At 43.2% G+C, this 26,886-nt stretch overlaps 1 protein-coding gene across 4 annotated transcripts in view; it reads right to left on the bottom strand.

The window, feature by feature from the left end:
• The window catches only part of LOC144683356 (plasma membrane calcium-transporting ATPase 1-like), a 191,032-nt gene that overhangs the window by 20,646 nt on the left and 143,500 nt on the right, over window positions 1-26,886 (bottom strand). For all 4 annotated transcript variants that reach the window (XM_078546295.1, XM_078546294.1, XM_078546293.1 and 1 more), the window contains 4 exons: window positions 23,675-23,762; window positions 16,238-16,344; window positions 1,800-1,991; window positions 616-829 (listed from right to left, as the gene is read on the bottom strand). In XM_078546295.1, coding sequence (XP_078402421.1) covers window positions 616-829; window positions 1,800-1,991; window positions 16,238-16,344; window positions 23,675-23,762 — 601 coding nt within the window. The remainder of the gene's footprint in view (window positions 1-615; window positions 830-1,799; window positions 1,992-16,237; window positions 16,345-23,674; window positions 23,763-26,886) is intronic.

Raw genomic sequence — 26,886 nt, 5'->3', positions numbered from 1 at the left:
CCTGGATGATACTGAGCTTCTTGAGTGCTGTTGGAACTGCACTGACCCAGGCAAGTGGAGATTATTCCATCACATTCCTGACCTGCACCTTGAAGACAGTGGACAAGCTTTGGGGAATCAGGTGGTGAGATACTCTCTGCAGAATTCCCAGCCTCCCATCTGCCGTTACAGCCATAGTATTTATATGGCTGGTCCAGTTATATTTCTGGTCAATGATAGCATCCTGGAGGGGTTAATAGTGGGGGATTCAGCATTGGTTCAATGGTCATGCCACTGGAGGAAATGATACTTTAAATGGCTTTAACTGAAATATTTGCGGCTGTAAAATATTTAATCACAATGTCTGAGCTTCTGACAACACTAAATGAAGATTTTAAATTAAAATTTAAAAGCAGCCACTGATTTTTGCTTCCAGATTGGTAAACAGGATTGAATAACATTGAACAAGAAGCTGTGTACATTGGTGCTTTATCATTCTAAAGAGTTGCCTTGTGAGAAAAAATAATCACTTCCCTCAGGATATATGCCTGGCACCAAATGAATTGCTTTACTCAAGTTTAGGTCTGTAGTGGAAATGAAATTCAAGAAACCAAATGTACAAACCACTCCACAAACCTGCAAAGAGAAGTGTGAAGATAATGGTGAGCTGATAAACTCCGTGACCCAAGATGTTCTTCATCATTGTCCGAGAGATTAGTGGCTTATTCCTGCCATAAGGCTTACGAAGCAGAAGAGATTCTGTTGGTGGTTCAGTTGCCAGGGCCAAGGAAGCAAACGTGTCCATGATCAGATTTACCCAGAGCATCTGAACTGCTTTGAGTGGAGAATCCTGGTTTAGAATTTAAAGGGATAGAATTAAATCCACCAGTGTTTTTAGTGGTCTGAGTGTATGTTATTTCCTGCGTCACAAAGACAAAAGCAATTACATCACGGGTCACATTTTCTTCACTAAGGTCACTTGAAGTTCCTATCTAGTCTTACCATTTCTTGCCTGCTTTTTCTCAACTAAGACAAGCGCAGTGGCAGCATTACTCTAGAACTAACTATAACTCATTGATTGTGGTTGCCTGCAGAGCTCACCTAGTCTACCCCCTAACCAAAATGGAGGCTTACATCAGGAACCTCTTCAGAACTCCATGTCACAACAAAGTGCAGTGTCAGTGGAATTTATAATTAAAAACTACCTGTCTTCACATGACAAGCTCGTCGTGTGGACTTTCCAACAAGATCAGCCTAAGGACGTTCACTAATTTCATTTTCCCCTTCCCCAACATATGGCCCAGTTTACAGCACATATGTATATATATTTTTTTAACATTTTCTGAATCTAGGTGCAAAGATTTATACCCTAGCTTTGTGAACTCTGCCTCACGACTTGCTCATTAATAAGGTATAGAAGGGCTCACCTGTCCTTTTTCTGCCAACTTGTTATTGCCTCATCAGTAATTACTGCTACTTTTGCAATTTTTACACCCCCCCCCCCCCCCCCCCCCGCCATCCTCGCAATCCTCCAGCACTACTTCAAACAATGAGATTGCTACACTGACATTACAGTTAACCAGCAAATAAGGTGCATTTAGGGACTTAGTAATGGAAACCCTATGACGCAAAAATGGTAACATCCTGGTCATGAAAACCAGGCACTGGGAAAAACTAGGTAAACACAAAGTGCACAATATCAAACGTCCCATTTAAATACAGGGGAAATTACACTAAAGCTAAATATCTGTACAGAAGAGTTAAAGAGCAAGGTGAGGTACATTTCATTCCAACATAGCATGGCTCCATAAAATGCATACCTGGGTGATACAGGCACCAGTAAATGCGACAATGACTGCAACCACATTTACTGTCAACTGGAACTGCAGAAACTTGGAGATGCTGTCGTACACGTTGCGGCCCCACATCACTGCCTTAACAATACTGGTAAAGTTATCGTCTGTCAGGATGATGTCCGAGGCCTCCTTTGCCACATCTGTTCCTGCAATGCCCTTCAAGATTAAAGCAAGAAATGGTCAAGAGATTCTATCTAATAGAAAGAGTTGTATTTATGTGGTATCTTTCTTGACCCCAGAATTATCTTAAGGGGCTTTACAACAAGTTAAGTACTTTGCAAATGTTTTGAAATGTCACTGCTGTCGGAAACACGGTAGTCAATTTTGCACACAGCTAGATCCCACAAACAGCATTGTGATAACAACTAGATAATCTGATTTTAGGATGACAGGTGATAGGTTGCGTTTTTTTTATAACCATAAGAGAGGTAACAGGACCCAAAGTAAAATTAGGAACTTGAGTGGTGGAGCCATGAGTGTTTGCTGAAGTTTTAAATGGCAGAACTATACATATAGTACCTGCATTGATAAAGGTTAATTTTTAAAAAGGAACTGGATTTCAAGTTCAATTTTCCTTTCATATGAGGGTAATTTTGGAATTTCATTCTTCCAACATGAAGCCTTGCTTGCTATGTGCGCTTTATATCCATTATGCAATACTGCCGATCAAGATCTCCTGTACCAAACATGAAAATGACTCCTCACGTACCAGAGAGAAAAAAAAAGGGCACAGCTGTACTGCTAAACAAAGTCAACTCAGTTTTAATGAAAACAGGAATAAATTAAACCTCTGAAACCATGTGTCGCTATATAGCACCTGTAGGTGGCAGTGGATACCAATATTTAATTCCTTCTGTTCCAGCCTGGCAGCATTGGAATGGGAGTTAATAATGCCAAGATCAGTGCTATAATCACAGGAAATGTTTCAATGCACTGCACATGCAGGGCGAGATAAATAGGTGTCGCTGCAGCACTATTCTGGAGTCTGATTTTTCACGGAAATAAACATTACAAGTTTTGTTCACACAGCACAGTACATCACATCGTCTGGGAGACATTTAGAACAAGCACCACAACAGGGATTCACACTCACAATACCACATATCAGCCAGGCGTCAGCAAGAGGACCTAGACAAGAGAAAATGAAAAACAAGGTAAAGAAGGCACTCTCTTGCATCTGCCCCTGACAGCTGGCTCAAGCGGCTATATTAATACAGGCCTAAGAGGAGATCACCTCACGATGTTAAATGGACTGATTAGGGGTGGCAGCGATTTAAAAGTATATTTCACCACAGAGTAGAAAGAAAATATGCTTACACTTCAAATACAGGGTTTCAATGATCGGGACTGCCTGTTACACCTATCTGGAAAAAGTACTGAAGAAATCCAGAAAATGGTCTCTGGGCTATCACTGGATTCGCTGGTCAACCTTGAGGAAGGGCTTCTGAATCATACACCTAGACACAGCACATGTAAAAATAGTTGCTACTTTGACGTTCGATTTGCATATGCCACATCCCATCAAGTCACTGTTTTTCCACCTTGGGTTCAGAGCAACAGTCAGCACTGCATTCAACTGTAGAATTCAGCTTCTTAAAGTCTTGTGTTTATTGGTTGGTCAAAATTTGTACAAGGCAAGTTGCGGTTTGAAGAGAAAAAAAAACTTACTAGTGGAAATCACAGAATTATAAATAGGCTCTAGCATAGAAGGAGGCTGTTCAGCTCATCAGGTTCCTGTTAACTCTCTGGAAGAACTCAGCTGATCCTACATCCCTGCCCTTTCCCCAGAAGCCTGCCAAGTTCTCTCTCTTCAGGTGCTTATCCAAATCTCTTTCAAAGTCACAATTGAATCTGCCTCCTTTACACTCTCTCAACACATTCCAGAACCTAACAAAATGCTGCATAAAACGATTCATGTCACTATTGGATATTTTGTCAATCACCTTAAATCAATGGTCTTCTGGTGTAGTTTAAGGGTCTGGCACATATAGGGTTAATGTGAGACTGAGTACAGTACCACCCACATAGTGATGTAAGTGAATGCATGACCTGCACCTACAGTACCCAACACCCTATAACATGGTGGCAGCGAATGGAAAAACCCAAAACCTCTCAAAAAATGCAGCGGAAAAATTAAAATCCTGCAAGACTATAGAAAAATTTGAAGAAGCATTTTTTTAAAAATTCATTTACGGGATATGAGCATCCCTGGCTAGGCCAGCATTTATTGCCCATCCCTAACTGCCCTTGAGAAGGTGGTGGTGAGCTGCCTTCTTGAACTGCTGCAGTCCCTGTGGAGTAGGTACATCCACAGTGCTGTTAGGGAGCGAGTTCCAGGATTTTGACCAAGCAACAGAGAAGGAACGGTGATATATTTCCAAGTCAGGAAGGTGAGCGACTTGGAGGGGAACTGAAGAAAAGCTTGAGAAGCAGACGCGCAGAGGAAAATCGCCGGGGGTAAGCTCCAAAGAAAGGCTTGGAAGCTGAAGGCAGAAATTTTAAATTCCTCACTGCAGCAGAAGACTCCACAGGATCTCTTGAAAGTCCAGCTTCAATTCCCAGAGTGAAGAGTGAGCAGACCTAGCAGGGTTGAGCCAAAACTTTTAAATTCCAGGATACATCAAGTCCTGAGAAACTTTTAAAATAGTTCAGTGGTCAGAAATTGGCATTTATAAACTCTGTCGGAAAAACCAGATTCCCGAGTCAGTGCCTGAACAAGCTGTCTAAGCTCGCTCTGAAAAGGGGAAACATTTAATTTGGAAGAATCGCGACTAAAGAATCAGCTTTAATGACCAGCAAAGGCCAAGATTTGATGCTTTCGCGACCTTAAAGCACAGTGCTGAAACGGAGAAGTCTGCAGCTAGTCAATCCAAGCATCCATTGTTTAAAATTCTTGCGTGAGTGCCATTGCAGCAGGAGCTTGTCAAAGCCTTGGTCTTCAAATGAACAGCACTGTGATCTTGAATTTCATCAACTTCTTAAACTGAACCTACACTTTTAAAATTTTTTAACCATGGATCAGAAATCCACTCTTCCAGATCAATTTGGACTTATCCATACCCAGGTCAATCACATAATTGGGGACTTTGGAGAGAAAGATTCCTTAGATAGGTGATTGCTTCAGGACAAGCTCAACAAGTTAACACACTGCTTTATTTGGTGGGACCAACAGCAGATGACACTATTGCTTGACAAAGAATCAACAAATCATTTGCTAAATTTGAAGTGGTGCTAAAATTATTCAATGTTTATTTTAACCTAAGAAGCAACAAAATCCTCAAAAGGGCTAAATTTAATAAGCGTGTCCAACAGGCAGGAAAACCTGCCGACTAATTCATTAATAATCTGTAGAGGATGGCTGAAGGCTGCGAATGTAGAGACCTAACATCTTAATTTATCAAGGATAGAATAGCTGTACGAGTAGCGCACAATGCACTCTCATACATACTGCAAGCTAAGGGAGATCTAACCCTCGAGAAAGCTGTCCAGATCGTTAGGCAATCTGAACTGTGTGCGCAGCACAGGTCCATTTTAAGAGGAGTAAGTAAACCATGGTACAAAGGAAACTTCACAGTCTAGTCAGTTAAACAGCATAGAAACAGACAGAGTCCAGGCCAAGGAAATTAATACCTGTACTGACCAGTAGAACAAACATGCCAGCGCTGTGGAGCAAAGTGCCCCACAGGCGAGATCAATGTCCTGCAATTTCAGCATTCAATGTACCAGAATTTGACACTTCAGCAAATTGTGCAAGGCCAAAACATCTAAACACACAGAAGACCCAAAGATGATTCATGAGGTCGAGACTGCACACCAAGAGGGCACACGATTCATGCTTCTTGGGCGAGGTGAAAGCTCCAGGGTTTTCTATTAGAATGTGGACATTTCGGTTAATGGCTATCTCAAACATCGACTTGGACTTGGGAGCCAGTGTTACTGTCCTGTTGAACAGAGAACCATGCCTGGTGACACAATGGCTGATACCACCCACACCTATATGGAGCAGGAGGCATAAAGCTCCCGGTGAAAGGCGCCCTGTCTTTAAGGATAAAGTACAAGGATAAAAGAATCCGAAAGGCCTTGTTCATGGTCCACAACCAGGACTGTGCATTTCTAAGCCGCAAAGCCTGTGTCAAACTTAACCTTCTACAAAAGATTGACAAGGTCAACCAACAAGGACCTAGCGCCAAGTATAAAAGTGAATTCCCAAAGCTCTTTAAAGGACTGGGGGTGACTGAAAAATGCATACATCACGGTGAGGGAGGATGTTAAACCCTTGTGCCGATTCACACCACTAAAGATACCCCACCCACTTATGAAACAAGTGCAGCAGCAGCTGGATGAGATGACAGACATGGGAGTCACCTCCCCGGTCACAGAATCAACCACATGGCTTTCATGGGTGGTCCCAGGCACAAAACCAAAACGGTCCACTGGAATTTGTGTTGACCTGACACAGCTCAATCAAGCTGTAGTCTGAAAAGTACATCCCATGTCCCCAGTGAATGAAAGGTTGACTAAACCCTCGAAGAGCATGGTATTTTCAAAGCTGGATGCCAACAGTGGCTTTTGGCTTCTTCCACTTGAAGAAGAGTCCAAGCTGCTGCCCACATTCATTATCCCCTTTGGCAGATTCTGCTTCAGCTGCCTGCTGTTTGGAATCACTACGGTGCCAGAAATATTTCAATGTAAGATGTTAGCCATTTTGCAGGGCCTACCTGGGGTCATTTGCCACATGGATGATGTTCATGGTACAATAGTGGAGGAACAAGACAAGAGAATTACGCAGTCTTACAGAACCTGCAGGAAGCAGGGCTGACGTTGAATGAGAAATGTGAGTTCTACAAAGCATCAATTCGCTTCCTGGAACACATTGTCAGCAATAAAGGCATCACGCCAGACCCACAGAAAGCTAAAGCTATTAGCAAGTCCCAGCCCTATCCTTGATTCCAGACCTCCAGCGATTCTTGGGGTTGGTGAACCAGCTGGCAAAATTTTTACCAAATTTGGCACAGGTCACAAAGCCTTCGAGGCATCTGCTTAACAAAGGCCAAGCATGGTGCTGGCACCCACAGCAAGCATCCACTCGCATCAAGGCAACGCTGCTCTCCACTGACATTCTGTCTCACTACGACCCATCCCTATCCACCACCATAGCAGCAGATTCTCTATCCACAGGCCTTGGAGTGATCCTGTTCCAGGAACAACTGGATGGAAGTTGCCAACCAATTTACTATGCTTCCAGGGAACTATCGGACACAGAGGCAAGATATGCCGCCATAGAGAAGAAGCCCTCACAGTCACGTGGGCACGAGAGAAGTTTTATAACTATATCATCAGCCTCAAAGTTACAATTGAAACAGACCATAAGCCACTAGTCTCACTACTGGATGAGAAGGAGCTAGCAAAGATGCCTCCCAGAATCCAGAAGTTCCGTCAACGCCTCATGAGGTTTGCCTACTTGATGTGATATGTCCAAGGTAAAAACCAAACAATGGCAGACACACTTTCCAGGGCCACAGTGGGCCTTCCGACAAAACAGGATGTCAATCTCATCGAAGAGCTGGAACTGAGCTCCCAACTGACAAGGAGACACCTGCTAGCGACCGCAAATAAACTCCAACAGATTCGCCAGGAACAAATGCTTGATGAGGAGTGTGTCTGCCATTACTGGAAACAAGAGCGGGCACAACAGAGACCAAGCAGTTGTATCATGAGAGCTTGTTCAAACAACAAAAACACTTTACACTCATAGATGATCGCCAGGTCTACAATGAGCGACTGGCCAGTTTCCCTCTGGCCGAGGATCCTTCAAAAAAAAAAATACACCTGGGCCACCAAGTGCAGGGTACAGGTCCAATCTGCTTTCTGGCAGCCAGGCATTTCCAGGGTGGTTGAGGTCACCACAGCAAACTGTCAAGTGTGTGCATTGCACAGGCAGAAACAAAGAGAGCCCCTCATCCCCACACAGTTCCCTACCAGGCCAAGGGAGAGGCTGGGCATCAACCCATTTGCCTTCAACAGCGAATTGTTCCTTAAAGTGGTGGGTTACTCTCCCAGATGGGTTGAGGTGAAGCAACTATATACGATTACCACAGAGGAAGCAATTAAGGCACTGAAAGAAATATTCTCAAGCTACAGCATCCCAGACAAGATAAGGTCAATTTTCAACTGAGTACTTCATGCAACTTGTCACCACATTGAGCTTCCACCAGCATATCAGCTCCTGAGATACCCACAGTCCAATGGAGAGGCTGAAAGAGGGGTCTGCACTGTAAAGTCCTCCTAAAAAAGAATGAGGACTCTCCCACAGCACTGCTAGCCTGCAGATCCATCCTATTAAAATGCGGCCTAGTCCCATCTGAACTCCCGATGGGAAGGAAACTACACACTTGGCTTACAATCCTGAAGAAACTAATACCAGGGTTGATAAGCAAGGGTCACCAGAACTCAAAGCAAGTGAGCAGGGCGAGCATGCGACAGGAGAGAGAGAGGGGGCAGGGCGAGGGAGAGAGAGATGAGAGAGAGAAAGAGGGGGGGCAGGGCGAGGGAGAGAGAGAGATGAGAGAGAGAAAGAGGGGGGGCAGGGCGAGGGAGAGAGAGATGAGAGAGAGAAAGAGGGGGGGCAGGGCGAGGGAGAGAGAGATGAGAGAGAGAAAGAGGGGGGGCAGGGCGAGGGAGAGAGAGATGAGAGAGAGAAAGAGGGGGGGCAGGGCGAGGGAGAGAGAGATGAGAGAGAGAAAGAGGGGGGGCAGGGCGAGGGAGAGAGAGATGAGAGAGAGAAAGAGGGGGGGCAGGGCGAGGGAGAGAGAGAGAGAGAAAGAGGGGGCAGGGCGAGGGAGAGAGAGAAAGAGAGAAAGGGGGGGCAGGGCGAGGAAGAGAGAGAGAGAAAGAGTGGGGGCAGGTCGAGGGAGAGAGAGAGAGAGAGAGAGAAAGAGGGGGCAGGGTGAGGGAGAGACAAAGAAGGGGCAGGGCGAGCGGGAGAGAAAGAGGGCGCCCAGAGTGGGAGAGAGAAAGAGGGCGCCCAGAGTGGGAGAGAGAAAGAGGGCGCCCAGAGTGGGAGAGAGAAAGAGGGCGCCCAGAGTGGGAGAGAGAAAGAGGGCGCCCAGAGGGGGAGAGAAAGGGTGCTGAGAGCGAGCAAAACCGGGTACTATCATCAGGAAAGGCTATGACCAAATTCACTCCTACCCCCTGGTTTGCACCACAGAGGTTACAGTCAAATACCTGCAACGACAGAGTCTACCACTCCCCCAACAGTGGTGTGAACGAGATATGGAAGGGTTATAGGATCTCCAGACCACCTGAAAGCTACAAACTCAGAGACTTGAAGGGGGAGATGGGGGAGCAATAACAATGTTACTACATGGTGTAAGCTACAATAACATAAAAAATATTGAACAAAGACTTGGGAGTGCTGTGTTGTATAAGGGTCTGGCACATTTAGGGTTAACGTGGCACTGAGAACTGTACCGCCCACACAGCAATGTAAGAGAACGCATGACCCACACTTATGGGTCAGTCTCGTGCTCGACAGAGGTGTGCGCACAAGCATGAAGACAGCTCCTAGCTTGAACTCTTTACTGTATATATGTACATAGTTCGTAAATACACACAGTTAATCTACTTAAAACTGTGAAGACTTCCTTGAGAGCGACCGAATTGTATCCAACACCCAACGGTTCTTGAAACTTCTGCCAATGGGTAAAGTTTCTCCCTATCTACCATATCTAGTACCCTCATGATTTAGAACACCTCTAACAAATCTCCTCTCAAACTTCTCTTCTCAAAGGACAACTACTCCAGCCTCTCCACATAACTGAAGCCCCTTATCCTCAGAATCATTTTCATAAATCTTTTCTACACCCTCTCTAAAGCCTTTGCATCCTTCCTAAAACTGCAGTGCCTAGAATCATCTCTGTGGCAAAACTTACTAAGCTGTAAGTAGTTAAAAATGATTAAAACTGAAAACACAGGCTTTTTTAAAAGGATGACATATGCCTGGCTGTGCCATCAGCAAGATGTTAGTCAGATGCTAAACTGAATTTCTTCCAATGCTAATCTACAATATACTAAATTTTCTATGTGTGCCCTGTGCATCTTATTTGGACATGAACATTTTGGGCTGACATTAAACCAACAGCTACACACTTCTACAGGAGATCTAGATCTTCATACCTAATCCTAACACATCCCTAATACTCAGGAGATGGTCCTAACTTTCCATGTCAAAGACCACAGGAGAGCCACTGCTACGTCCTATTATCTTCATGCCCTTTGGCAGGCCAGTTTGACATACAGCAATAACTTCTTTTTGGAACGTGAAAACAGATTCTTTCTGCAATGTCTTTTTAAAAAAAAAATTGCTTACACTTTATTCAAATGATATAGGCAATGCTCATTTAAGTACCTTGAAGTGCCTCCACCACATGTGCATGGGTAAATAATATCTACCACAATTAGATAAATTCTGCAGACCACTATTCCACAAAAACCATACAAGTTTATGAAACCTTTGGCTCCTCATCTAAGGAACCGGATGTTCAAAACACAACTGACACTTGGGAGTACATCAAATATTTGAGGCAGCATGGGTGGGTAGAGGGGAAATAAATCTTAAATGGCAGAAAGGTCATTATCTCCACGCCAGTTCATAAGCTTGTAACTACATTACATATTCCATTCTGAACCACAAACTCAGGAGTGGAATCTCCAATTCAAGTCAAAACACTTGAGCTTATTCCCTCGATTAGTAGAAGTCTTTTTTCACATTTGCACCCATATAGATGAACTATTTTAGGGCTTAATAGCTGAATTATCACAAGATTGCAATTAAGAAAATAGGTTTGCCAAGGGTATCAGTGTAGAGATGTATCCAGCCTCAGTGCATTGCAGTGGGGTACAAACTGGTATGTGTTGTGCCAACTTTTCTGACATAAAACAAGCACAAGGCAGATAGAATTAGCATTGGAACAACCTGCTCACAACCTGCACAGGGTTGAAATAAAAACAGAAAATGCCAGAAATACTCAGCAGGTCTGGCAGCATCTGTGGAGAGAGAAACAAAGTTAACATTTCAGGTCAATGGCCCTTGTCAAAACTGGGAATACTTAGGGATGCAATATTTTTCAAGGGAGTAGGCGGGGAAAGAACAAAAGGGAAAGTCTGTTATAGGTGGCAGGTCTGTGATGGGATGGAAGGCAGGAGAGATAAAATGACAAAAGGGATAATGGTGCAAGGCAAAAGGCGATAGTAACAAGACAAATAAAGATACAGAAGATGTGACTAAAGGCAGTGGAAACAGGGAGCAGCAGAATCATTACCAATAGCTGCCAACCAAAAAGGAGAAGTAGTTATGACCTGAAATTGTTGAACTCAGTTCTGAGTCCAGAACTCTGTAAAGTGGCTGTAAAGATGAGGTGCTGTTCCTCAAATTTCCGCTGAGCTTCTCTGGAAACAGTCTACAGGGCCGAGGGCAAAAAGGTCTGAGTGGGACTGGGATGGAGAATTAAAATGACGAGTGACCGGAAACCTGGGGTCAATCTTATGGATAGAATAGATTTATTCTGCAGAAGAGACACCAAGTCTGCGTTTGGTCTCTCCATTATAGAGGAGGCTGTATCATTCAGAACTGCTAAATTCACAAGGCCATTTTTTTTCAGGATGCCTAAAACACCATTAAATAACAAAATAAAAGACCTAATGCCTTTAGCTGTGTCTTTGCACACCATACTAACCTTCAGAAAAGCTTGTCACATGACTTCCATACTGATCCCAGTATAACCTCACAGAATAGGAACAGTTTTGAAAAATAAATTACTCAAAAAAAATCATACAAGCCGCTGGATGAGTGCAGCTCCAACAACAATCAAGAAGCTTCACACCATCCAGGACAAAGCAGTCTGCTTGATTGGCATCTCATCCACAAACATTCACTCCCTCCACCACTGACGCACAGTAGCAGCAGTGTGTACCATCTGCAAGTTGCAGTTCAGGAACTCCCCAAGGCTCCTTAGACAGCACCTTCCAGATCCACAACCACTACCATCTAGGAGGACAAGGGCAGCAGATACATGGGAACACCACCACCTGGAATTTCCTCTCCAAGCCACTCATCATCCTGACTTGGCAATATATCACCATTCCTTCACTGTCACTGGGCCAAAATCCTGGAACTCCCTCTCTAACAGCACTGTGGGTGTACCTACACCTCAGCGACTGCAGTGGTTCAAGAAGGCAGCTCACCACCACCTTCTCAAAGGCATTTACGGATGGGCAATAAATATTGGCCTAGCCATCGAAGCCCACATCACGCAAATGAAAATTTTTAAAAATTGAGGGCAAACATTCAGATTTGCTTATTGTTTCTTAGTGCTATCTATAGATTTTAATTTGAACTTAAAGCAATGTTCACATTGAATTGGGGGTAGATTCCACAGGGAAAATCTGCATCGATACCAATGTCACCTGAAATTTGGATAGGATACAAGTAAGATACCCTCACATATTTGAAAAGAATGATAGTGTAGAGGAATTTCCCCTATCAATCCCCAGATAATTTAAAAAAAATATTCATTCAAAGAAGTAGGCTTCGATGGCTAGGCCAATATTTATTGCCCATCACTAATTGCCCTTGAGAAGGTGGTGGTGTGCTACCTTCTTGAACCACTGCAGTCCATGTGGTGTAGGTACACCCCCAGTGCTGTTAGAGAGGGAGTTCCAGGATTTTGACCCAGCGACAGTGAAGGGACGGCCAATATATTTCCAAGTCAGGATGGTGAGTGACTTGGAGGGGAACTTGCAGGCAGCGGTGTTCCCATCCATCTGCTGCCCTTGTCCTTCTAGATGGTAGTGGTCATGGGTTTGGAAGGTGTTCTCCAAGGAGCCTAATACTGTCAAATTGTAACATTATGGCTCAAAATAAAATGAGTTATTTTGTGCAGTTTTATTCTATACTAATCCTCTTCACGTTTGTAAAATTGAGATGGAAAAATATCAGCACTGCAGCAAATGGGCACCTCTGTAGTCTTTCCCTTGGTAATCTATGGTAGCTGAGAATTGGGAATATAAGAGTAGAAAATATTCACTGATGCCTGGACCAATACCGTGCTTACTTCAAATTTCTAGTAAGTGATTTTGTTCAACTGAATCAGAAGCTTTCTCACTGTCAGTGAAAGAGAGGGAGTAACTAACCTAATATAATCTGGGTACAAGGTGAACTTCAGTGTGTTTTTGGAGGACAATATTCCTTTGCTTTTGAGCTTGGAGATAGTCCAATGCTGGTTAATATTTTCCAACCTTGGTCTAACAAGGGCATCTATGGCCAGTTTTATTTTGGCAGGAGAGGCAAAGAGGTGGAGAGGTAACTCGAGGACAGTGTTTATTATTACTGAAAAATACCACCTCCATCAGTTATTTCAATGATTTTTAGGTGCAAATACATGATAGTCTCTGAACACTAAAACGTGCAGACCTGGCGCATTTTCAGTTCTTCAGAATTTAATGCCTTTGAAGTCTCTTTTACTCAAACACATTGTATTGTCAGTCAAGAATGAAGTGGTCTGCATCTTAGAAATGCGTCTGCAAGCTCTCAAAACCCGCTAGACGGTTGGGTGGTTCCTCGCTATGCTATATGACCATTGCAGTCTAAAAGCAGCTAACAAGATTCTCCTCACTGTTATAAAACACCAGATACTGGTGCTTTGTCCAACAATGAATGGATCGTATCCCTTTGAAGCATCATTTGACCGAACAGGAAGCTCAATTGTCTAATATGATCTGTTAAGCGAGTGGGACATGGAGACAGAAAAGCGACAGAGCTTGTTTTTTCCTCTGTGCATTTAGAAAAATTTACTTTTACACTGAAAACAAACCTTCTTTAAAGGCTTTAAAACATGTAGGCAAGATAATAATGTCCTATCGGTATGCAAGAACATTAAAAAGGCAAGATATAAATATTTAGTTTAGTGTCTTCACCATGCAATGGTAACGATTATATCAACTACTAGGAACCGAAGTAGGCCATTTAGCCCTCCCCCACCACACCTCCTGAAGCTTGCTTTCACATTCAATGAGATCATTATTGATCTGCAACTTAACTCTATCTCCCAGTCTTGGTTCCATAACCGTCAATACCCTTGCCTAACAAAATCTAACAAAAAGTTATTAAACTCAAGCGAAGATATAAAATAAACCCATGCATCCTGGTATATATCAAATTCTGAAACAGAGGGTAATAACAAAAAGGTACTTCAGCGCAATTAAAATTACAATGAAGATTTCAGATATTCTTCACACCAATATCGTTCCTTCCGCGACATTAGAAAACACTGTTGGGCGGGGGGGGAAGTTGAAGTGCAGGCGATTGGCGTCCCCGACTGGGGGCGCACTGCCATTTTACGTGGGCGGGCCGATTAAGGCCAGCCCAGCGTGCTGTGCGCTCCCCGTGCGGATGGGAGGGGCGGGGGGGGAAATCCCTAATCCCTAAAGGCTAAGTGCTGCCTCAGGGAGATCGGCTCTACAGTAAAAAATATTAAAAATAGAAAAAAAAATTCCTGACATTCCTTCATGTAACACTGTCACATGGATTGGTACATCACAGAATCACAGTGCAGAAGAGGCCCTTCGGCCCATCGATTCTGCACCGACACGTGAGAAACACCTGACCTACCTACCTAATCCCATTTACCAGCACTTGGCCCATTGCCTTGAATGTTAAGACGTGCCAAGTGCTCATCCAGGTACTTTTTAAAGGGTGTGAGGCAACACGTCTCCACCACCCTCCCAGGCAGTGCATTCCAGACAGTCACCACCCTCTGGGTAAAAGCTTTTCCTCACATCCCCCCTAAACCTCCTGCCCCTCACCTTGAACGTGTGTCCCCTTGTGACTGACCCTTCAACTAAGGGGAATAGCTGCTCCCTATCCACCCTGTCCATGCCCCTCAATCTTGTACACCTCGATCAGGTCGCCCCTCAGTCTCCTCTGCTCCATTGAAAACAACCCAAGTCTATCCAACCTCTCTTCATAACTTAAATGTTTCATCCCAGGCAACATCCTGGTGAATCTCCTCTGCACCCCCTCCAGTGCAATCACATCCTTCCTATAATGTGGTGACCAGAACTGCGCACAGTACTCCAGCTGTGGCCTCACCAAGGTTCTATACAACTTTACTTTTGTAATCTATGCCTCGATTGATAAAGGCAAGTGTCCCATATGCCTTTTTCACCACCCCACTAACGTGCCCCACTGCCTTCAGAGATCTATGGACACACACGCCAAGGTCTTTTTGTTCCTCAGAACATCCTGGTGTCATGCCGTTCATTGAATACTTCCTTGTCAAATTACTCCTTCCAAAGTGTATCACCTGACACTTTTCAGGGTTAAATTCCATCTGCCACTTATCTGCCCATTTGACCATCCCGTCTATATCTTCCTGTAGTCCAAGACACTCAACCTCACTGTTAACCACCCGGCCAATCTTTGTGTCATCCTCAAACTTACTAATACATGTCCATAATTTTTAAAAAAACTTTAATTAAATTTTTCAAAACCTACATGAAACCTTATCCCGCCTGTGGATGAGGTTTCATGCTTTTTCTAATGCCCGCCAGGGCTCCTGGCCTGCCCGCCAACCTTAAGGTTGGACGGGCAGGTCCATTAATTACTTAAATGACTCTGGCAATGATCTCAATTGGCCATTGACAGGTCAGCGGGCGCACAGCTGATTTTGCTGAGCCCCCGCCTACCCGAAAATTTAAATGGGGTGTGGTGATGTCGGGAGTTCCGCCCAATGTCACTGTGCGTCATTTTATGCATTGGCGAGCAGGCCCCGCCCCCCCCCCCACCAGGAAAATCCTGCCCAGGGTCTCTGCAGCAGTTTTGAGTCTCCTGTTTAAGGAGAGCAGTCAGGCAATCCCAGAATGTGATTTCATGTTTTCAGGCCCTGCTCAGATGCACTAAGGTTCCTCACAAATGTTGTGCACATGGCAACATTTTCCTTCAACCAGATGCATGACCTGACTATGGGAGGCAGCTCTAGTTTGCAAAATTGCAAGGAACACATTGTCTTTGTAAGACTGACCTGTCTTCTAACATGGGATAAATAGAAGTCTGAAACATGGCTGCCTATTAAGCAGAAAGGATCCCATGACACTATCCACGTGAACAGGCAAATGTTTCAATTGAAAGACAGCACTTCCAATAATGCAACACTCCCTCAGTGCTGCAATGAAGTATTGAACAAGATTATGCACTCAAATCCCTTGATTGTGGTTTGAATCGTAAGCAATGGTGCTACCACTAAGCCAGACTTACACTTTTAAATTGGACTAAGTATTTCTTAAATGAATAGATAGCGGCTACAATTTAGTGATTCTTCGATGTATTGCGAAAAATAAAAGTGTACCATAGCAAAGCCAACGTCAGCCTTCTTCAGTGCTGGACCATCATTTGTCCCATCGCCAGTCACAGCCACCACCTGTCGCATCTCTCCAATTGTGCTGTCAATGATACCTGTTTAAACAAATTGAAGTTCAACTGAGGTCACACAATTGCCTTATGATGATCTGACAATGTGCAATTATTAATGGGGAAATATTGGCACTCTTTTGGAAAGCAGAGAAATTAGTTATTCAATTTTCACCATTATTTTATCTATAATTAGCAAAAACATCTCAATATCATAGCCCATCAATGACAAATAATGCAAAATTTCTGCCGCTAACAACTTTCCAGCAATTACATTGTATATTTCACCATCAAATTGGACGCTGGATGTACTAAAGGTAGACAGATGTTTGTTATGGCACAGCCGATGGTAAGTGCTGAGTTTTTCAAATCCCAAAGGATAACTTGAAACAACTGCCACAACTTGTTTTGCAATTTGTATAAATTTCGTGGTGCGTGCCTTAAATTCAGTCCTGATAAGATCACCAAGTCTTATAGTTTTTACAAAACTAGATTAAACATTTATTAATAAGAGAAATGATTTTAAATACATACATAGATCTACAAATTGCTACTATGAAAACTTCTAAGTCCCCTACTTAATCTGACTTCCAGTTACACTTTCATTAAGGCAACAGTAAGGCACAGATTTTAAAAGACCCATGCAAAGTGACACACGATACCTTGAATCAGTCGAATTCAAAGTGAGTTTTCTTAACTTCAGTTCTTTGAAAACAGCTGCTCGAGGCATAGATGCTGAAGGCTTTTCACACTTGTTAGGTCTTAAAAATACCCTTACACACTTCGCTCCTTTATACATATTTTCCCCTTTGAATGCGAATTCCCATTGTTTCACTATGTCTTTGGACTTTATCTTTCTGATAATAAAAATCTCTCATAGCACTAAGTTTTACCAGTAACCTTTGGGAAAAATAAACTTCTAAACTTCACCTGGCTAGGTGATGCCTTTCACCCCTCCTTTGAAATCAATCTAGTCTGGTTTATTTAAAAGTGCAAATGTCCTTTTACACCTTACATTGTAAAATTCCCTCATGTTTACCATGTTTACATCGAAGCCTTCAGACCAGCTGCCTTTAATCCAATTAAGTCTCTCTCTCTCACACACACACAGACACAGATATCACTATTTTAAATAAATTTCAATAACTTTGAGAATTATTATATCTTCCCGACAATGCTTTAAACATTTTAAAGCAAGTTTCTATCTGTATAGTCAAATTTTTTCTTTTACATATATAATTTTGCCTATTCAGAATTGCTGAAAGTCATGAATGCAAATTTGAGCATTTGCTTTGATTCAATTTAGCACATACCTGTCGGTTTATAACTTCATTTCTCATACTGGGGTTGAAACCCAGATTAATGCAATTGTTTCTGTTCCCTGTTGCCAAATTTACTGCTCACTAGCCACACTTGTTGGCGTTTCTTACTCTTCCCATTGAGTGAGAGGAGGAGTGTCCAATGTAATTAATTTGGTTTGGCAACATAAGACGTTATGCCACTCAGCAAAGAGCTACATGAAGACTAGTCTAAGGAAACCTCACTCAATGATGCTAAAAGTCTCACAAAATGTTTTGGATTGGAGAGTGGATTTTAGTAAAATAAGGCAGGGTCTGGCCAAGGTAGACTGGGAATAGCTACTTGTGAGGAAATCTACAGAAGAGCAGGTTGGGGGGGGCATTCAAAAAGGAAATGGGGAGGGTACAGGTTCAACATGTTCCCTCTAGGGTGATAGGAAGGACTAACAAGCTCAGAGAACCATGGATGACCAGAGATATTCAGGATAGGATGAGAAGGAAAAGGGAGGCTTTTAGCAGGTACAAGGGAAGCAAATCAGCGGAGGTATTAGTGGAATACAGAAAGTGCAGGGTGGAGCTTAAGAAAGCAATTAGAGAGAAAAGAGGGGATATGAGAAAGCTCTGGCTGGTAAAAGTAGGAAAATCCAAAGATATTCTAAGAGTATATCAATGGGAAGAGGATAACCAGGGAAAGAGTAGGGCCAATTAAGGACCAAGGGAGCAATCTATGGGTGGAGCCAGAGGACATCGGTAGAGTGTTGAATGAATATTTCACATCCACCTTCACCCAAGAGAATGAGGGTGAAGGTATCGAACTCGGGGAGAGAGACTGCGAGGTGTTTGAGAAAATTGATATAGGGAGTAACAAGGTATTGGAGGTGTTGGCAGGCTTAAAAGTGGACAAATCTCCAGGTTCAGATGATTTGTATCCCAGGCTGCTGAGGGAGGCAAGGGAGGAGATTGCAAGGGCTCTGATCCACATTTTTAACTCCTCTCGGGCCATGGGGTAGGTGCCAGAGAACTACAGACCGGTGAATCTTACATCAGTGGTAGGGAAACTATTGGAGAAAATTCTGAAGGAGAGAATCTATCCCCACTTGGAGAGGCAAGGTTTGATCAGAGACAGTCAGCATGGCTTTGTCAGAGGGAGGTCATGCCTAACAAATTTGATTGATTTTTTTGAGGAGGTGACCAGGTGTGCAGATGAGGGTAGTGCAGTTTATGTAGTTTATATGGATTTCAGCAAAGCCTTTGACAAGGTCCCACATGGGAGACTTATAAAGAAGGCAAATGCACCTGGGATACAGGGTAATTTGATAAGGTGGATTCAAAATTGGCTTAGTTGTAGGGGACAGAGGGTGATGACAGAAGGATGCTTTAGTGACTGGAAGCCGGTGTCCAGTGGCGTATCACAGGAATCTGTACTGGGTCCCCTATTATTTGTCATTTATATAAACGACATAGATGACCATGTGGGGGGTAGGACTAGTACGTTTGCGGAAGATACAAAGATTGGCCGGGTGGTTAACAGTGAGGTTGAGTGTCTTGGGCTACAGGAAGATATAGACGGGATGGTCAAATGGGCAGATAAGTGGCAGATGGAATTTAACCCTGAAAAGTGAAAGGTGATACACTTTGGAAGGGGTAATTTGACAAGGAAGTATTCAATGAACGGCATGACACTAGGAAGTTCTGAGGAACAAAGGGGCCTTGGCGTGTGTGTCCATAGATCTCTGAAATTGGAGGGGCACGTTAGTTGGGTGGTGAAAAGGGCATATGGGACACTTGCCTTTATCAATCGAGGCATAGATTACAAAAGTAGGGAGGTCATGGTGGAGTTGTATAGAACCTTGGTGAGGCCACAGCTGGAATACTGTGTGCAGTTCTGGTCGCCACATTATAGGAAGGATGTGATTGCACTGGAGGGGGTGCAGAGGAGATTCACCAGGATGTTACCTGGGATAAAACATTTAAGTTATGAAGAGAGGTTGGATAGACTTGGGTTGTTTTCATTGGAGCAGAGAAGACTGAGGGGCGGCCTGATCGAGGTGTACAAGATTATGAGGGGCATGGACAGGGTGGATAGGGAGCAGCTGTTCCCCTTAGTTGAAGGGTCAGTCACAAGGGGGCATAAGTTCAAGGTGAGGGGCAGGAGGTTTAGCGGGGGATGTGAGGAAAAGCTTTTTTACCTAGAGGGTGGTGACGGTCTGGAATGCGTTGCCAGGGAGAGTGGTGGAGGCAGGTTGCCTCACACCTTTTAAAAAGTACCTGGATGAGCACTTGGCACGTCATAACATTCAAGGGTATGGGCCAAGTGCTGGTAAATGGGATTAGGCAGGTAGGTCAGGTGCTTCTCACGTGTCGGTGCAGACTCGATGGGCCGAAGGGCCTCTTCTGCACTGTGTAATTCTGTGAACACATCAGGGCTAATGCAAATATTAGACTATTGAAATATGTGTTTATGTTTATAAAACACTTCCAGCACAATTAGTCAAAATAGCTCTGGCAGTCAAATCCTGTCTGCCTTGCTACTTCCAAAAATAGGTTAAATCTTGCTTCTTGGGGAGGTGTTCCAGTGAACACCCCCTGACCATTAACAAAGTAGCACTCACTGTGTCAGTGTACCAACATACTCACAAGATGGCACTTCGTAGGAATTGTCATGAAAGAAAGACTGACACATACACAACTATCTAAGCATTTATGAATTTAGTAATATTGGAGTAATCAAAGCAAAATGCTGTGGTTGCTGGAGATCTGAAATAAAAACAAAGTGCTGGAAAAACTCAGCAGGTCTGGCAGCATCTGTGGAGAGAGAAACAGATGTTTTGAGCTCAATATAACTCTTCTTCGGTCTAAAGACATACAGGCTCGAAACGTTAACTCTGTTTCTCTCTCCACAGATGCTGCCAGACCCACTGAGTTTTCCAGCATTTTGTTTTTATTGGAGTAATCAATACTGGGTAATTAAACTTTAAATTCCTGCTTATTCCGATCCATGAGATATTAATTTATATTTCTGCCAAGCGCAAAGAGGAGCAGTCAAGAACAACCTTCATGAAATCCTAAAGATATCAATTGTTAATTTTTCTTTTAAAACTGAATGTCCTACTTCAAAAACTATCAATGCACATTTAGAAAATAAATATATAAAAATCAAAAAAAGTGAAATGTTTTTAATCTTTGCTTCTAATGGGCAGTAGGAAAAGGTGCAGTCTCAAACTCCACTGTTAAAAATCTGTACAATGTAGAGAGCATTGGGTATTATTCTACACAAATTCAGATCTCTAAACTTTTCTGTATAAACAGTTGCAGCCTCGTTTCTCTCGTCTCACATATGCAGATCTCCCTCCTGTGTATAATGTGCTCTTTTCATAAAAACGAAAGTGGCTTTTCATCAAGGAGCATTGCTCTCTTGAAATATGTTTGAAAACTGGAGAGATAGGAGGGGAGCAAGAAATATCATTCCTATCAGGTCATAAAACTTAAAGTCACTGCGCTCTGTTTTAAATTTTAATCAGATTTTTCTCCAAAGGCTGTGCTCCAAAGGGAGTTTTGCTTTCAGCACATTTTGAAAAAGAGAACAATGAATATCCTAGGGCCTTTCAGCTGTTTTGGAAACAGTTTTTCTTGAAGCAGTTTTCCTCCCCATCAGTTCTGGGCTACAGTGTCACAAGTACTGGTGAAGCCTCACACACCAATGATTAATCTTTATTTTTGTGTGATCCTTGGCAGTGAGTGCTTGTAGGGGTTTCCAGTAGTGGTCACTGAATGATAATTAATTAGTGATCCTTCATACTCTTCTACTTCTATCCAAAGGACGTAAAGGCCAATCGTATTGTGCCTAACGCTGCACAGGCTGGGATGGAATAACTCAGCAGAGACTGGGGATCAAAGCTGGCACACCCCTGCCTTGTATGGCTCCAGCATTATGTGATTAACTTGCAGAATCACAGAGGGAGAAGCAGAACATGTTTTTGTTCCAATAGCAAGTGTCCCAGGGGAAACAGGGCGCAGCAATCTGGAGGGAGAGATAAAGTAAAATTGAGAGGAGAATGTTGAAGCGCTTTTGGCCAAGGATCATAAATCATTGCATGACATGATTTCTAAGCACACCCACTATTTCAAAGGCAGCAACTTCCCCAAGCTGGCATTCCAGGTGTATCAAGTGGCGTGCCACAGTGATCAGTGCCAGGGCCTCAACTTTTAACAATTCATATAAATGACTTGGATGAAGGGACAAAAGGCCAAGGTATGGTTGCTAAATTTGCTGATGACATAAAGATAGGTAGGCAAGTAAGTTATGAAGAGGACGTGAGGAGGCATAAAAGGACATGGAGAGGCAGAAATCTGAGAATGGAATATAACGTGGGCAAATGTGAAATTGTCAATTTTGGCAGGAAGAATAAAAAAGTATATTATCTAAATGGTGAGAGATTGCAGAGCTCGGAGATTCAGAGGGACCTGGGTGTCCTAGTGCATGAATCACAAAAGGCTAGTATGTGAGTACAGCAAATAAATAGGAAAGCTCATAGAATGGTATCATTTATTGTGAGGGGAATTGAATATAACAGTAGGGAGGTTATGCTTCAGTTGAACAGGGCACTGGTGAGAATACATTTGGAGTACTACGTATAGTATTGGTCTCCTTATTTAAGGAAGGATGTAAATGCGCTAGATGCAGTTCACAGAAGGTTTACCAGACTAATACCTGGTATGGGCAGGTTGCCTATTGAGGAAAGGTTGGACAGGTTAGGCTTGTATCCACTGGAGTTTAGAAGAGTAAGAGTGGACTTGATTGCAACCTTTAAGGTCCTGAGGGGTCTTGACAGGGTGGATGTGGAGAGGAAGCTTCCTCTTGTGGGAGAATCTAGAACTAGGGGGGGGTCACTGTTTAAAAATAAGGGGCTGCTCATTTAAGAGAGATGAGAATAATTTCAAATTAGCACTAACTACCTGGTGGGGGGAAACTTTTTTTTTTTATCTACAGCCTCATGATACATGGATCTCAAACCTAGCAAAGGCATTCAGTTGACATCAGCCGCAGTCTCAGAAATGGAAACTGTACCGAGCCAATACTGAAGGCCCTAAATCAGCATCCAAGGATAAGTGCAGATTCTGTGAAGCTGTTTTATCAACATACTCTGTGGCAAATGCTGTCCGAGTAGATCTTTGTGGAGCTTCAGGCATAAATTAGCTTTGTATAGGCTGTGGGGAAAGATTTAAAGTAAAGATGCTTCCTACAAGATTAGGGACATTAGTTATCATAAAAGCATTTTTAAAGGGCTGGGGTGGGTATATGTTAACAGAAAAGGCTAACCTCCTATTTTTCAATGTGACAGGTAATCTTCCTACCAACTGTTTAGATTTTGCCCTCCAACAGTTCGCATGATTCATATGCAGAGGCCTAAATACGTCAGAACAGGATATACTAAGTTGATCATGGTTGTTTTAGGTACAAAAACGCTCAATGATTGTATTCTGTGGACAGAAATAACCCTTTTTAAAACTAGTACAAACCAAATTAGTTTAACTGAAATAAATTTACATTTTTCACTTCTGGATTGAAATCAAATATGCAAGTTTCAAGCACAGGTTCTAGCTTTTAAATTGTGTTTGGTTTATTTGTGCTTCATTTTGCACAGGTGTTTGTATCTGCCTAGATTCTTTGCAATCGGCTGGTATTTGTATTTTGTAACACCTATTGAAAACATTCTTTAAAAGGACAGAACAAAAGCAATCCACAATATATTGGAATTATAAACCATATCAATATAAAAAACTTCAAGCTGTATTCCATATAACTGCACTTCTCAAATGCAACTTCACAGGTATAAACCAATCTGCATCACTGTTCAGCTTTCCCCTTACTGTCACCAACTGTTGACCTGCAACATCAAGGAGATGCTGAAAAACAGTTTAAAGGCATCCTTTTTCTCCCCCCATATAACTTGAACCCAAAATCAAGAAAACATTTTTAGACTACAACCTGCAGATTGCACATCTAATTCTCTGGTATATCTATTTAAGTAGAAAACAGCGCAGCTGTGTTACTGAACAAAACCTTATTTGAATACCTTTCACTAGTGTGTGTTTATCTGTTGGCGATGATCGTGCGAGGACACGGAGATTTGGCCAGACCTTATCAAGACGATCTTGCTCCACCTTAAAAAAAAAATTAAATATTAAATCTCGATGCAGTTACTGACTAAAGCCAGGAAATACTATCATTCAGCATACTCTCTAAGTATATTCATTAGTTTGTGAAGCATCCAAAAAGTAAAGTTCACGAACCAAAATGCTGATTACATATTACATACATTTTCTTTTATTTATGAATTCACATGATGACAGACATATTGCCTTACATTCTCCCACGTCTGTGCTGGTGCAGAAAGAGCTTTGGGAGGGTATTTGCTGTTTTTTGGAAATGAATAACACAGGGTCTTGGCTTGATACAATGTGGAGAGCAAAATTCACTCATCGCTTTCGTTGAGCTGTGTGAGAGTGTTTCAAATTTGGAAACGAGGAGTCAGTTTCTATTTCCTGCCCACACGTTGGGGAACTCCTAGACAGCAGAGTTCCTGCCTTGACATTTATTGAAGGAGCACGCCATAGCTGTGTGTCCTATACCTGGAATATAGTTGGGCGCCCACGTTGAAAGCTCTGCGCCTTGCGTCTGATTTGACGCACACACCCACACCCACGCACCCACACACCACACACATACCTCAGTTTATAGCAAATCAAAAAACAGGGTAAAGAACTATGTAAGTGAAAGTGAAACTACATTCCAAGTATAGAAAACACAGCTATGGGGTGTTCTTTCAATAGACATCAAAAGGTCTCGACAATGTTGAAAGCAGATTGCAGCCAAAATGTATCAAGATGTTCGCCCCATTGAGACATGATGTCAAGACACTGACAATTGGGACATAGGAAAACTAGAATTTATATATGCTTTCAGAGGAGGGAAATATACATAAGCCGAAATTTTCTACCTGCGCAATGTGAAGCAGACTGACTTTGTTGCAGTTTGTAAGATTATCTTAATTTAAACAATGCAGTTGAGCTCCAGATACCAAGAACACCGCTGACTTGGAGCTCATCCATTTGTGGGCAGGAAATAGAAACTAACTCATTGTTGCAAAATCTGAAACACTCACATAACTCCCATTGAAAGTGATGGGGGAATTCTGCTCTGCAGCAACACACTTCCTCTACCTTCACTTCTTCCTCTGGATGAGAACCAGGTACCAGTGGAACTGATTCTAATAGCACTTCAGGGCATACAGTATGTTGTCAATCTCTAACTATCTTAAGCATCACCAAGGTACATCTAACCCGGCTGAAAGGTTGACCCAGAGGGGAGTACACTGGCTGACTAAAAGCACAAATGAGCAAGAAAAGGCTATGGAACATGGAAAGAAAGACAATGCCAGGAAAGAAAAGATAGATCACCCCTTGGCTGAAGAGTTTCTGGGGGGTGGGGGCGGGTGGTGGTGTAGTGACATTGTCACTGGACTAGTGACCCAGGGTAATGCTCTGGGGACCCAGATGGTGATTCAATCGATAAAAATTTGTTATCAAAAGTCTAATGATGACCATGAAACCATTGTCGATTGTTGTAAAAACCCATCTGGTTCATCAATGTCCTTTAGGGAAGGAAATCTGCCACCCTTACCTGGTCTGGCCTACATGTGACTCCAGAGCCACAGCAATGTGGCTGTCTCTTAAATACCCTCTGAAATGGCCTAGCAAGCCTCTCAGTTATATCAAAACACTACAAAGTCTAAAAGGAATGAAACCGGACAAACTACCCGGCACCGGAAACAACAAACTCAACCCTGTTGACCCTCCTTACTAACATCTGGGGGCCTTGTGCCAAAATTGAAAGAGCTGTCTCACAGACTAGTCAAGCAACAGCCTGACTATATTCATATTCACTGAATCATGCCTTACAGATAATGTCCCAGACACCACTATCACCATCCATGGGTATGTCCTGTCTTACTGGCAGAGGCAGCAGCACAGTGGTATACAGTTGAGAGAGTGTTGCCCTGGGAGTCCTCAACATTGACTCCAGACCACATGAAGTCTCATGGCATCAGGTCAAACATGGGCATGGAAACCTCCTGATTACAAACTTAACACGCCCCCCCACAGCTGAAGAATCAGTACTCCTCCATGTTGAACACCATTTGGAGGAAGCACTGAGGGTGCCAAGGACACAGAATATGCCGTGGATGAGGGAACCTCAATGTCCATCACAAGAGTGGCTCGGTAGCACCACTTCTGACTGAGCTGGCCGAGTCCTAAAGGACATAGCTGCTAGACTGGGTCTGATGCAGGTGTTGAGGGAACCAACAAAAGGGAAAAACATACTTGATCTCATCCCCAGCAAGCTGTCTGCCACAGATGCATCTATCCATGACAGTATCGTTATGAATGACCATCATACAGCCCTTGTGGAGACAAAGACCCGTCTTCACATTGAGAATACCCTCCATCGTTTTGTGTGGCACTACTGCCCATGCTAAATGGGATAGATTTCAAACAGATCTAGCAACTCAAGGCTGGGCAACCATGAGGCACTGTGGACCATCAGCAGAATTGTACTCGAACTCAATCTGTAATGTCACGGCCCGGCATATCCCCCACTCTACCATTACCAAGCCAGCGGATCAACCCTGGTTCAATGAAGCAATTCCATAACCAATGGATGAGGTCTAAGCTTTGCAGTCCTGCCACGTCCAGTCATGACTGGTGGCGGACAATTAAACAACTCACTGGAGGAGGAGGCTCCACAAATATCCTCATCTCCCCATCCAATGATGGGGAACCCAGCACATCAGTGCAAAAGATAAGGCTGAAGCATTTGCTGAGTGGATGATCCATCTCAGCCTCCTCTGGAGGTCCCTGGCATCACAGATACCACTCTACGGCCAATTCGATTCACTCTACATGATATCAATAAAAGGCTGAAGCCACTGGATAGTGCAAAGGCTATGGGCCCTAACAATATTCCAGCAATAGCACTGAAGATTTAGGCTCCAGAACTTGCCGTGCCCCTAGACAAGCTGCTCCAGTACAGTGTCTGTACTCGAACAGTGGCATCCACCCGGCTATGTGGAAAATTGCCCAGGTATGTCCTGTACACAAAAAGCAGGACAAACCAGCCAATTATCATCACATCAGTCTACTCTCCAGCACCAGTAAATTAATGGAAGGGGTCATCAACAGTGCTATCATATGGCAATTGCTTAGCAATAATCTGCTCACTGACACA

Source organism: Cetorhinus maximus, chromosome 8 (assembly GCF_964194155.1).
Source record: "Cetorhinus maximus chromosome 8, sCetMax3.hap1.1, whole genome shotgun sequence".
Classification (NCBI taxonomy): domain Eukaryota; kingdom Metazoa; phylum Chordata; class Chondrichthyes; order Lamniformes; family Cetorhinidae; genus Cetorhinus; species Cetorhinus maximus.
The sequence above is the reverse complement of the archived record's forward strand: the minus strand, read 5'-3'. Positions and strand labels throughout refer to the sequence as shown.